Genomic DNA, 13,024 nt, shown 5'->3' with positions numbered 1-13,024 from the left:
ATTTAATGTTTTTTTTTTGTTTCGTACATCGACAAAGGGAACTCATTATTTACAGACAACATATTTCCAAGCATTTCTAAAAGCTCTTATCAGACCACCCATGTTGTAGTATGTGGCTCATATTGAGGGAAAGACATATATGGAGAAAAATGGGCAAATTCCAGAGTGGAGTGAAGTGGGAACAACGACATTTGCCATTCAAGCTTGTATTTTTATTATTAAGGGCGAACGATAAGTTGGGGGGTACGGGGGGCAATGCCCCCCCGTAGTACCGTTCAGGGGTATTTTTGGAATTTCATTACCTGAGGGTTAGTATAAATACCCTTTTATGTAACCTAATTTGACATATAGTGAAAGTCTTCTTCCTTGTTCCTATGGACTTAGGCAATCTGCCGAACCATGTTAAATCTGTGTTTTTTTTTCGTTTTTTTCTCTAATTTTTCACCAGGAATCATTGCACGAAAATCAACAATTGGTATCAAAGCGCCAAGTTTGATGTCTAGGATTTCTTTTGCGAAGTTCAACATAGTCATGTTCGATGGATTTAGAAATTTCGGTCTATGGCAAAGGAGGGTTAAAGATCTGTTAGTGCAGCAAGGTATGGTGAAGGCATTATACGGAAAACAACCAGAAGGAATGAACGACATGGATTGGAAGGATTTGGAAGCGAAGGTTGCGACAACTATCAGGCTTTGTTTGGATGATGACATGATATACCATGTCATGGATGAGGAATCACCGACGACAAATTGGTTGAAATTGGAAAGTCGGTATATGTCGAAGTCATTGATGAACAAGTTGTATCTTAAGCAGAAACTGTATGGTCTTAAGATGGTAGAGGGCTCAAATCTAAGCCAACATATCAATGTGTTCAATCAGATCATTAGTGATTTGAAGCGAATTGATGTGAAGTTTGAAGACGAAGACAAGGCATTGATGTTACTGAATTCCCTACCTGCTTCTTCTACGTATGAAAATCTGGTTACAACTCTGATGTGGGGGAAAGAAACCCTTGATTTGGAGGAGATCACAAGTGCTCTTTTAGGTTTCAATTAGAGGAAGAAAGCCAATGATGAGAGTTCTCAGGGTGAAGGGCTTGTGGCAAAGAGTAATCAGGAATGTGGGAGAAACAAGTTCTGGAGCGAATCGAATAACAATAAATCTCAATCTAAATCCAAGAAGAGAAAGGACATACAATGTTATAAGTGTGGAAAAAAGGGGCACATGAAACGAGATTGTCTAGAGAAAAAGAAAGGGGGCTCGATATCGGAAAATAAAGAGGGTTCATCAAAGTCTACGAATACAGTGGCAGAAGAAGACTCAGAGAGTGGTGATGGTGATATGTTATCGGTTTCATCTAGCTCAGATCATCTTATAAATTCTTAGATTTTGGATTCAGCATGCTCTTATCATATGACGCCCAATAAAAGATTGGTTTAACACATACAGGTCAGTAAATTATGGTTTTGTTCTGATGAGTAATGATGTTTCATGTAAATTTGCTAGAATAGGGAATATCATAATTAAAATGTTTGATGGTGTTGTTAGAACGTTGGTGATGTTAGACATGTACCTGATTTAAGGAAGAATCTAATTTCTTTGGGGACTTTAAACTGTAACAGGTTTAGTTACAAGTCTACAAGTGGAATAATGAAGGTGAATGTGTTATGACAGTGATGAAAGGGAAGAAGCTAGTGAGAAATATTTATAAATTGTTAGGTACCATAGTTGTAGGTGGAGTTTCAACATCAAAGTCTGAGTCAGACAGTACAGTCTTATGGCATATGTAGTTAGGGCATATAGGTGAGTGTGGGATGATGGAGCTTCATAAGAGAAATTTGTTAAAGGGAATCAAAATATGTAAACTTGATTTATGCAAGTATTGTGTTTTTGGGAAACAGAATAAAGTGTAGTTCAAGACAGTTACACATAAAACAAAGGGTTTTCTTGACTATGTCCATACAGATGTTTGGGGACAAATGAGGGTAGTATCATTGGGAGGAAATATGTATTTTGTGAGTTTTATTGACGATTACTCGCGAAAGGTTTGGGTGTACTTCATGCGACACAAGTTAGATACGTTTGCCAAGTTTAAGTTGTGGAAAACTGAAGTAGAAAACCAGACAGAGAGAAAGATAAAAATGCCTCAGGTCAAATAATGGTACTGAGTATATAGATTCAAAGTTCACAGAATTGTGTGAGCAACATGGGATTAAGAGACACTTCACAGTACGCAAGACACCATAACAGAATGGTGTAGTAGAAATGATGAACATAACAATAGCTATAAGAGCTTAGTGTCTTAGATTGAATGCAGGGCTTGAAAATAAATTCTGAGCAAAAGCAGTGAACATGGCATGTTACTTGATCAACAAGTCACCAAGGGCAACATTAGATGTGAAAGTAGTAGAGGAGGTATGGACAAGCAGTCTGGTAGACTACTCTGGTTTGAGAGTATTTGGGTGCCCAACCTATGTACACATTCCTAATGAGGAGAGATTGAAGCTTGGTGCAAAGTCTAGACAGTGTATTTTTCTAGGGTATCAAGAAGGAGTGAAAGACTTCAAGCTTTAGGATCCAAAGGCAAACAAGGTGGTGATTAGTAGAAATGTGGTTTTTGATGAGAAATCCATGTTACAGTGTACTCCAAAAGAAAAGAAACATGAGCTAAAGAATTGCAGTAGAAATGAGTAGTTGATACAGGTGGAATTAAAGACCCATGATATAGAGGATTGTGCTCAGAATGCAGGGAAGTCTAGTTCAGAATATCAACAACATCACAGTATAGCCATAGACAGACATAGACGCACTATCAAGCCACCCACCAGGTATGGTTTTGAAGATTTGGTTTCTTATGCACTAATTACTAGTAGCGGGGATCCTACTACCTTTCAAGAGGCAGTACACAACCAAGAGAAAAGTAGATGGATGGGGGCTATGGTGGAGGAGATTCAATCTTTGCATAAGAACCAGACATGGGAGTTGGTGGAGCTTTTAGAGGAGAAGAGAGCAATAGGATGTAAATGAGTATACAAGAAGAAAGAAACAGTTTCAGAAAAAGATGGTGAAAAGTTCAAAGCTCATTTAGTAGCAAAGGGTTACTCATAGAGAAAAGGGGTTGACTATGATGAGATTTTTTTTCCCCCGTGGTTAGACACACTTCCATCAGGATAGTGTTGGGTTTGGTAGCACATTTTGACATGCAGTTAGAGCAAATGGATGTAAAGACAACTTTTCTTCATGGTGATTTGGAGGAGTTGGTCTACATGAACAGGAGCACTTGGTCTCTAAATTGAGGAAATCACTTTATGGGTTAAAGCAATCCTCAAGGCAGCGGTACAAGTGATTTGATTCTTACATGATCATGATTGACTACAAAAGATGCGAGTATGATTGTTGTGTTTATGTAAAGAGCTCAGATGATGATTCATTTATTTTTTTTATTACTCTATATGGATGACATGTTAATTGTTGCAAAGAGTATGATTGAGGTCAATAAGTTGAAGTCTTTGTTGAGTAAGGAGTTTGACATGAAGGATTTAGGTGCGGCTAAGAAGATTCTTGGGATGGAGATTCACATGGATAGAGCTTTAAGGAGATTATGGTTATCTCAACATAGCTATGTTAAGAGAGTGTTGGAAAGGTTCAACATGGATAATGCAAAACTAGTAAGTACACCTTTGGCGAATCATTTTATATTGTCTACTAATCAGTTTCCAAAGACAGATGATGAATTGAAAAACATGTCAAAGGTTCCATATGCAAGTGCAGTAGGATGCTTGATGTATGCTATGGTTTGTACAAGACCAGATTTGGCACATGCTGTTAGTGTGGTGAGTAAGTTTCTATCAAATCTGGGAAGATTGCATTTGGATGTAGTCAAGTGGATTTTTAGATACTTAAGGGGTACTAAAGACTATGGCATCATGTCTAGCAGACAACAGAGTGATCCTTTAGTTAAGGGGTATGTTGATGCAGACTATGCATGAGACTTGGATGACAAGAGGTCTACCACAGGTTATGTATTCACCCTTGGTGGGGGACCTATTTGTTGGAAGTCTATGATACAGTCTCTAGTTGCACTATCTACTACTAAGTCAGAATATATAGCAATAGTTGAGGCTACAAAGGAATCATTGTGGCTTACAGGTTTGGTTAAAGAGTTGGGTATTCAACAAGGTGGAGTTCAATTATATTGTAACAATTAGAGTGCCATTTATTTGGCAAAGAACCAAGTGTATCATGCAAGGACCAAACACATAGATGTGAGGTTTCACAAGATCGGGGAATTGGTTTCTTCTGGTGAATTGTTACTTCAGAAGGTTCACACCTCTGAGAATGTAGCAAACATGTTGACAAAGCCAGTTACCACAGAAAAGTTCAAGCATTGCTTGAACTTGATTAATGTCTCTAGATGTTAGATAGTAGATGCCCCAACCTATTGTCCTAGGTGGAGTTACAAGCTATGTTTCTCACTTCCTAAGGGGGTGAATATTCGCCAAGGTAGAGATTTGTTGTAGTATATGGCTCATATTGAGGGAAAGACATATATGGAGAAAAATGGGCAAATGCCGGAGTGGAACAGTAACATTTGCCATTCAAGCTCGTATTTTTATTATTAAGGTTGAACGATAGGTTGGGGGGTGTTGGGGGGGGGGAGGGTACAGTTCAAGGATATTTTTGGAATTTCATTACATGAGGGTTAGTATAAATACCCTTTTATGTAACCCTAATTTGACATATAGTGAAAGTCTTCTTCCTTGTTCCCGTGGATGTAGGTAATCTGCCGAACCACATTAAATTTGTGTGTTTTATTTTCATTTTTCTCTAATTTTTCACTAGAAATCGTTGCACAAAAATCAACAACCCAAAGCGTACTTTCAAGTTGTACAATTTTATCAATGCAGACAACTTTGTAAAGTTTCTACATCCAGGATATAAAGGTTTTTTTTTTTTTTTTGCATCTTTAAGTAATCTTTGAAATGATTCTGGTTCATTTTTACAATCCTCCTATGTAGTTTGAACCATTTCTATTGTACCATGCACATCATCAAATTGAACTCTATCATAATGTTATGCTCTTGTTGTTGGTGGTCCACTTGGAGCTACCTCATAAGGAATTTCAAGCAGATTTGAGGCTCATACCTTTGGGTGGATGCGATATGGTATTGGGAATTCAATGGATAGTTGAATTGGGACCCATACTGCTGGATCTCAAGAATTTGAGAATGGAATTTATTATTGATGGAAGGAAATTCATATTGAGAGGTGTGACTATAGGTCGCAAAAAGTTAGTTTCAACAGATCAAATTCAAAAGGATTCAAGGCATATGTCTCAAGCATCTACGATTCAAAATTTCTCTATACAAGGGGATGAGGAAAATAAAGTTGAAAAGGAACAATAAAGCAATTGTCCAACTCATTTCCAAAAGGTGGAACATGGGAAGATGCTTACAAGATTCAAAAAAGTTTCCACAATTTTAGCCTTGAGGACAAGGCTTCTTTTGATGGGAAAAGGAATGTTACAACCCAAATAAAGGATCCCTAGGATCCCTCAATCTTTGGTTTTTATCCCTTAATCTTTGGTTTCTATTCCTAATTAGTTTGGAGAACAAAAGATCCTTAAGATTAATTTCTATTTTATTTAGTTTTTATTCCTAATTAGTTTCTATTTTAGTTCAAGGAGTAAAGGGTCCTTAGGATTAGTTTTTATTTTATTTAGTTTCTACTTTATTTAGTTCCTATTTCTATTTAGTAGCTTGTATAAAATAGGGAGTGTAATGGGAAAGGCATGGAAAAATAATCTCAATAAGAATAATTTGTTCTCTCAATTTTGCATCTTCTCCTTAGGTCATAAGAAAATATAACTAAAATTTTGTAAAATTTATATGTAATGTTATAAGATGTATTATTATAATGGATAATATTGTTTGTTTTATAATAATATATAATGTGATATTATGTAATAATAATAATAATAACCTATGTTATATTGTTATATATTATTATATTATTATATTATATTTTGTATAACTCAATGTTATGTTGCATTTGCTCATTATTTTCTAATTTTTTATTTTAAAATATTTGAATAAAATATTCTAGTATATTTATAATTAACCAACTAAATTATTTTAATATGAAAATATATTCATTTATAATAATCTAGTCTAATAAATAAACACAAATATTTATAAAGTATATAATATTTACTTTCAAATATATATTAAATAATATTTTAAATTTAGGCATACTTCAAATAATTAGTCTAATAAATAAGTTTTAAAGAACATGTTTATGCCCTACTACACTTTGTAAATATTGGGGAACTATTGTAAATTAATTAAAATAATATAATGATTTATTGTAATTTTAAAATTAGAAAATATATTAATATCACTATAGACCCCCACTTTGGGAGGTAATTGTTGCAGCTCTTTTTGCCAGGTGGAGGGCTCTTAAAGAGCCACGTGTCGTCTCATGCTTGGTGGACAGAGAACCAGGTAGTGGAATCAAGGAGCAAATGAAACTTCGACACGTGTCTGAGGAATCTGCAAAAAGCTGCTTGGTCTCTCTTTCCAGGCCGTTAGGAGATATTTTGAGGAGGAGACATTTTTAGCTGGCAGCTGCTAGGGAGGACACTGGGGGGAGAAAACAGAAAGAAAAAGAAATCCGAGAAGATGAAGGTGGCAGAGATCCTTTAGGGGGGAGCTTTTTGTTTGGTTATTTTTGGTGAGAAAACTGGTGGGAGAGAGGATAGGCCTCTAGGGACAACTGTGAGAGAGGGGGGGTGCTTTTGAGAGAGGAAAAGAGGAGCAAAGCTGCAGGTGAGGGGGTGCTTTTCGGAGAAGGAAGCTGGCTGGAGAGAGGGGTGAGGAAGAAGAAGGGTGTTTTGCTGGGTTCTGGTGGATCTGGTTGGAGACAATCATTTTCAGAAAGAGAGGCGAAATCTGCAGAATGAAGTTTTGGCTGCTTTGTTTATCACTTCTGAGAAGCCTGAGGAGTTGCCTGCAAGAACAGCTAAACCCAGGCCAATGAGAAAATCTGGAGTTGCTGGAAATCTGGTGCAGTCCCATCCACTTACATCTTGTAGCAAGGCAAGGGTTTGTTCGCTTCCCTTGAACTCAATGACGGGTCCTATCCGGCGAACCTTCAGGTCATAGTTGACGCCACCGTAGCGCCTCTGGGCCAGCTCATGCAGATCAGCACGTGCATGCACGTGGAGAGCTCGCTCAAGGTTCTTCCTGAGGGGACGAAGCAGAGGGTGGAGTTTAGGGTTGAGAAGGTCCATCACGTTGGTCCTGTGGATCCAGCCAAGTATTCGTTGCCTAAGACCAGGCTAACCCTCAAGTTTCTAAGAGATTTTGTTCACTTTCGGTCAAGAACCCACATGATTTCCGTGGTTGCTAGAATCCGTAATGCATTGGCTTAGGCTACCCACACATTCTTCCAAAATCATGGTTTTCTCCATGCGCACGCTCTAATTATCACCACTAGTGATTGTGAGGGTGCTGGTGAAATGTTTCAAGTTACAACCTTAATTAGTGACGTGGAAAAGGTGAAAAGGAACTTATTAAGAATCCTTCTCCATCAGAAGCTGACATCGAAGCTGCCAAGGCACTTGTTAAGGAGAAAGGAGAGGTTGTTGCCCAACTCAAATCTGCTAGAGCAAGGTTTATACATTTGGGCCAGCTCTCCGAACTGCACACTCTCACACATCAAGGCATTTGGCAGAATTCTGGATGGTGGAGCCTGAAATAGCATTTGCAGATCTTAAGGATGATATGAATTGCGCGGAAGCCTATGTGAAACTTCTTTGCCAGTGGTCACTTGACAATTGTATTGATGATATGGAATTCATGGCTAAAAAATTTTGATAAAGGCTCCATTGATCATCTAAGAATGGTTGCATCAATGCCCTTTGAGCGAATTTCATACGCAGAGGCAATCATACTTCTGGAGGAAGCAGTCCAGAAAGAAAAGAAATCTGAGAATAAAGTGGGAATGGGGGATTGATTTAGTATCTGAGCATGAAAGGTTCTCGACAGAGGTATTATTTAAGAAGCTTGTTATTGTTCATGACTACCCAAAAGGAATTAAGGCATTCTACATGAGGCTTAATGATGACATGAAGACTGTAGTAGCTGATAAGCCACTGAGGCAGGAAGTGAATATACCTTACAATAGCAACAGGGGCAACGACAGTGGCAATAATAGCACAGAGGAGAGCTCCAGCCCCACTGACTTTGACCTCCATGAAAGCTTGAAGCCCATCCTCCTTAATCAAGCCTCATTGGTGAAAGCTTTGCACGGCCATCTTTGGGCCATGGTGCCATTTCCCATTTCACCTTCTCTAATTTGAAAAATATTCTTTTAAATCCATCTCTTCAAATAATTTTCTAGATCTTGGTTTGTTTTAAAATAATTTCAAACTCATCCATTTTTCATCCTTAGAGTCTTTAGGTCTTAAAAATCTCATTTTCCAATAAAATTTTGGCGCCATTTTTCTTCATGGCGAGCAACTTTCACATTTTCTTTATTTTTAAAAGGTTTTTAAATAAGCAAGAATCAAATTTTGTAATTCCTAATGATGGAATTTACGGATTTGATTCATGCAAAATAAACGGGCTTTGGTGGGGGCCCTACATATGAGATTTCATGATTGATTGATTATTTGGTTGACTTGTTTGCCATGCATGACTAACTTATTTCTATTCCTTGACATGCGCATAAATTATATATATTCCTTGTTCACTAACCTTGCCTCATGATAGCGCATTTGTCACTGGAGATCTAGGTACGCATCCACTTCCACCTCGGTTATCCTCTATTATATATTCTGATTCTCATACATGCATGATTGATGTGAGTATTCATTGATTTTATTCATCCATTGCCATGTCAGCTTCATTTTATTAGTAGAGACCCGATTTTAGGGACTTAGAGGGGTGCTACGGTCTTTATCGTACCTTCCCGATAAGTAACCTGACCCCCGAACCCGATCCGGTTTTTCGTAGATCACCTTTTTCGAAATAAGGAGTCGTACTTAGGGTTTTCTTTCTTATTTTGTTTACCCTTTAAAAATAAAACAAAAATAAGTGGCGACTCCAAGTCATTTTCAAATAATAAATAAAAATCATTTTTTTCAAATAAAAATCGAGCTCGTCATCTAGTGGGAAACGCATTGAGCCAAAATGCGGGGTCCACAAAATGGCGACTCCGCTGGGGATAATTTAGAGGGTCAAGCTTGAACTTAAAGTGAAGCAAATGTGGCGTTTGGTGAGTCGATCAGTGAGTACTCATCTCTTGATTGCACATTGAGATTTCCCGAGTTTTCACTTGGGACATTGACATGTTGATCGTATTGGTCGATTATTTTGATTAGGGATTTTGATATAGCCAGTTTCTTCACGCTTCATTGATATATTTGTTTGAGATATTTGACATGCTGGTTATGATGATTGATTCTTCTTGATTGAGGATCCCGAGATAGCTATTTTCTCTGTGCTTCATTGTCATCATTGTTGAAGATATTGACATGCTGATTGTATTGATTGCCTATCTTATTTCGCTTAGTATAGTGATTCTGGTATTTGCCATGATTATTCTGATCGCCTTGCATGTATAGATTCATTGTTGGTTTGATTTGACATGTCGATTCTCTGGCTTATATATCATCTTGATCGTCTTTGAGCATGGTGTTCTTATCACTATTCATCCTGATTCTCATAACTTGTATGTATACATGAGTGATATATCCTGTACTCTGCTTGACTGCATGTCGCATGACCTACCTTCTTCTGCATGATTGCATGTTGCTTGCCTATGTGGGCCGCACTTCTATCCCCTTACCTCCAAATCTCTTGGTTTCGGTCATTTCCTTCATTTCGGTTCTCACTTTTGCAAGTGTGAGGCCTTTTGTGTGCTTGTTCTCTGACCGAGCCAGAGATTAGGAGTAGGGTCTAGCGAAGGGCTATATCGATGTACGGGAGCATTCTGGAGGAAACCGACATATCGATGCTGATTGGAGTCTGATCATTGAAGACCTATATAGCCCCGAGCTAGGTTTCATGGATAGTTGTGCGACCAGTGTGTTTCCTCTTCTGCTCTAGATTCATAGGGTTTTCGGATGCACCCACACCATCACTGTGCACTCTAGTTGACTATTGAGCGTTGAGAGTTTGAGAGGTTTCACCATAGGAAACCCCCTGGGATGTCGAGGTAGTGCATGTGTGGAGGTGATGACCACCTTGCATGGAAGCGCCCCGTCTCTTCGGAGGCGTGCAGAGGGTTGCGTACCGCCGGAGGGTATGATCGCTTCTGCTAGGGATCTTTTAAAGTCCACCCATATCCATTTAGAGCCACCTTCACCTCGTAGGTTGAGCCGTAGATCCTTCGATTAGGACTCCCTCCCTACACGTGGGTGCATCTGAGGGCTTTCAGAGCCTCTGAGGTTACACTTCGGATTTGACACTCCCTCTTTTAGTCTCCAGTTGAGAGTGTTCGGAGATCAGTATGAGTTTGAGTATCGGTTGGATCACATTTCGTCTTGTCGCCTTAGTTTGTGCTTTTCACTTGATGAGTTTGGCATGTTTTCTCCTTAGGGCTTTCGTTCTCATTTCTTGGCTCGACACACCTCTTCACTTTGTTGTCACTCACTCGATACTTTGGGATATGTTCATGATCATCTTTTTACACTGTACACCTATCACGGGCTCAGTACCTCATCATTTGTTTGATCCATGGTTCGATTTTCGACTCGATGCTCATATTTTCATTACAGAAAGGTGAAAGGCACATTTTCATATTCACACATTTTTCGAGAGATTTGCCTTGATCACCTTATCATTTTTTCTCTTATGGAGCTCGAGTTGAAGGTTGAATCAAAGATATTTTGGTCTAGATTAAGTATCGATCTCGTGATAGTGTTGTTCTTCACACCCCATTCACTTCCTTCACACCTCGATCATTTTCTGGATCATCAATAGAAATTCTTTAGTCATATTTGTGGTTATCTCACACTAGACACTCATGTGACTCTAGAGATTCTATCGTATATCCAGATTTCTGATTGTCACCATATGATTGTGTATCGCACCCTGTCATGTATTGGGTTGTGTTGTATCATGCACTAGTCATTGTTCGTTGCATCCCATGTCATTGCATGAGTCGTGTTTGAGTCGTTTTATTTGGTTCTTTTGTAGGGGTCTATTTGTAGTCCCAGTCTTGGTTCAGTGCCCTGGGTTGAGTGGGAGAGAGGTTGATTCGTATTGTTGAGCTGCTATAGACGGATTCATAGTCAGTTTCGATTGGTTAGCTTATCGCTTCTGTGGTTTCGATTCAGAGAGCGTTGATCAGTTTGAGTTAGAGGATGGATACTCAGCAGAGTAGGCATGTAGTGCTCGAGGACACGCCATCTGATTTAGTGACACCACCTGTTCTACCTGTTCAGATGCTAGCTACACCGACTTTGCATACTATTTCACATGATCAGGCTGTTGTCATTCCACCCATTGTCACACCAGTTACCATTATTGAGGATCCTCGTTCTCGTATGGACAGACTCGAGCGGAGGATTAGACAAGTGAGAGATCCTGATGAGATGATTTCGTGGGATGACCCTGACGACGTGCCAGTGGCCACTTTGCCAGTCAGTTTCAGGATGCCTGATATAAAGAGATATGCGGGTGTTGGATGTCCTCGCATTCATCTCAGACTTTATAGCACAGTTATGAGGGCCCTTGGTCTAGATGAGGCACAGTTGCTCACTTTGTTCCCATTGTCATTGAGCGGCATGACACAGAGATGGTACGCTTCATTAGAGTCATCTCGTCGGAGAACTTGGGAGGACTTAGCACAGGAGTTTCTGAGACAGTATTCATTCAGTAGTGACACGAGCGTTACACGTAGAGAGCTTGAGTTTCTTAGACAGGGATCAGATGAGTCTGTTTCTTCTTTTATCTCCCGCTGGAGGGAGAAGGCTGCGGAGATGATTGAGAGACCTACCGAAAGAGATCAGATGAGCATGTTTTTGAGGAGTTTGCATCCTAGGTTCGCTCGACATCTGACAGGAGTCCCATTCCAGGATTTCAGATCATTGGTTCAGGCTTTGTTCGATGTAGATGATGGCATATCTAGAGGATTATGGTCAGATATTATTCCTTCCCCAGATACTGAGGGGAAGGGAGTTGGTGGATCATCTGAGAGCTATGGAGATGTATGTTCTGTGGACTTTCATCATCGATGACCTGGTTATCATCCCTATACGAGATCATTGCAGATACCCAGGAGTGATTTCCCACCCTTACAGCATCGTCATCCTCAGTCAGTTCAACATTGTCCTTCTGTGCATCCTCATACTACCACGGTGCGACCTTCATTCCAGTTTCAGCATCCACATACTAGTATCCCACGGCATGAGCAGTCTCGTCCCTATCGGCGACATCAGAGGACTTATTCTGATTTGGGGATGCCTTTGGATAGAGCTTTTGAGCGACTCAGAGCTACTGGTTTTTTAGCACCATTGGCCCCTAGGCCACCCCCGAGTACTTTACCTCCGCGTTTTCGTGCTCATGAGTTCTGTGCATTTCACCAGATGGCAGGCCACCGTACTGACTATCGTGCTTCTCTACGTCATGCCATACAGGATCTTATTGACAGTGGTGCGGTTAGCTTCCCTTTATCGACCACAGCTATTGATCTTGGTCCAGATATGACTACTGATTCCTTTCCAGCCTAGTCCACACATGCAGTTCCTCCTCCTTCGGGCTTATACCATCGCGTTTGGACACCCAGGGCACTAATATTCACAGGACACTTTGCAGACCTTGTTGGTGTATTTTGGGACTACTTTGTTAGTTGGTCATTTGGGTTTTTGTTCTCTTTTATTTTATATTTGAGTCTTGTGTTATAGATAGTGAGTCGGGTTCGTACCCTATGTTTTGAGAGTAGACCTTATTGTCTTATTATTTTGCATGATGTACTCTCATTTCACTTAGTGATATTGTTGTTTTCTTGGGTATGT

The 13,024-nt window shown here is 39.5% G+C and overlaps 1 protein-coding gene and 1 pseudogene across 1 annotated transcript; both read left to right on the top strand.

Annotated features, from left to right (window-relative positions):
- Positions 1–2,352: 2,352 nt before the first annotated feature.
- On the top strand, positions 2,353–8,362 carry LOC117904017 (annotated as a pseudogene).
- Positions 8,363–11,371: 3,009 nt separating this feature from the next.
- On the top strand, positions 11,372–12,739 carry LOC117904016. The gene is made up of 2 exons (XM_034816542.1): positions 11,372–12,217; positions 12,281–12,739. Exons 1-2 carry the CDS (start codon positions 11,372–11,374, stop codon positions 12,737–12,739), a joined length of 1,305 nt encoding a protein of 434 aa, XP_034672433.1.
- The last annotated feature ends 285 nt before the right edge of the window (positions 12,740–13,024 follow it).

Source organism: Vitis riparia, chromosome 17 (genome assembly GCF_004353265.1).
Source record: "Vitis riparia cultivar Riparia Gloire de Montpellier isolate 1030 chromosome 17, EGFV_Vit.rip_1.0, whole genome shotgun sequence".
Classification (NCBI taxonomy): domain Eukaryota; kingdom Viridiplantae; phylum Streptophyta; class Magnoliopsida; order Vitales; family Vitaceae; genus Vitis; species Vitis riparia.
Note: the sequence above shows the minus strand (reverse complement) of the source record. Positions and strands in the feature narration are given on the sequence as shown.

Excerpts from the sequence above, each read along its gene's own strand:
- LOC117904016 (XM_034816542.1), top strand. The coding sequence starts at position 11,372 with ATGGATACTCAGCAGAGTAGGCATGTAGTGCTCGAGGACACGCCATCT. Across the intron at positions 12,218-12,280 it reads CATCTGAGAGCTATGGAGAT|ATACCCAGGAGTGATTTCCC; the intron begins GTATGTTCTGTG and ends AGATCATTGCAG.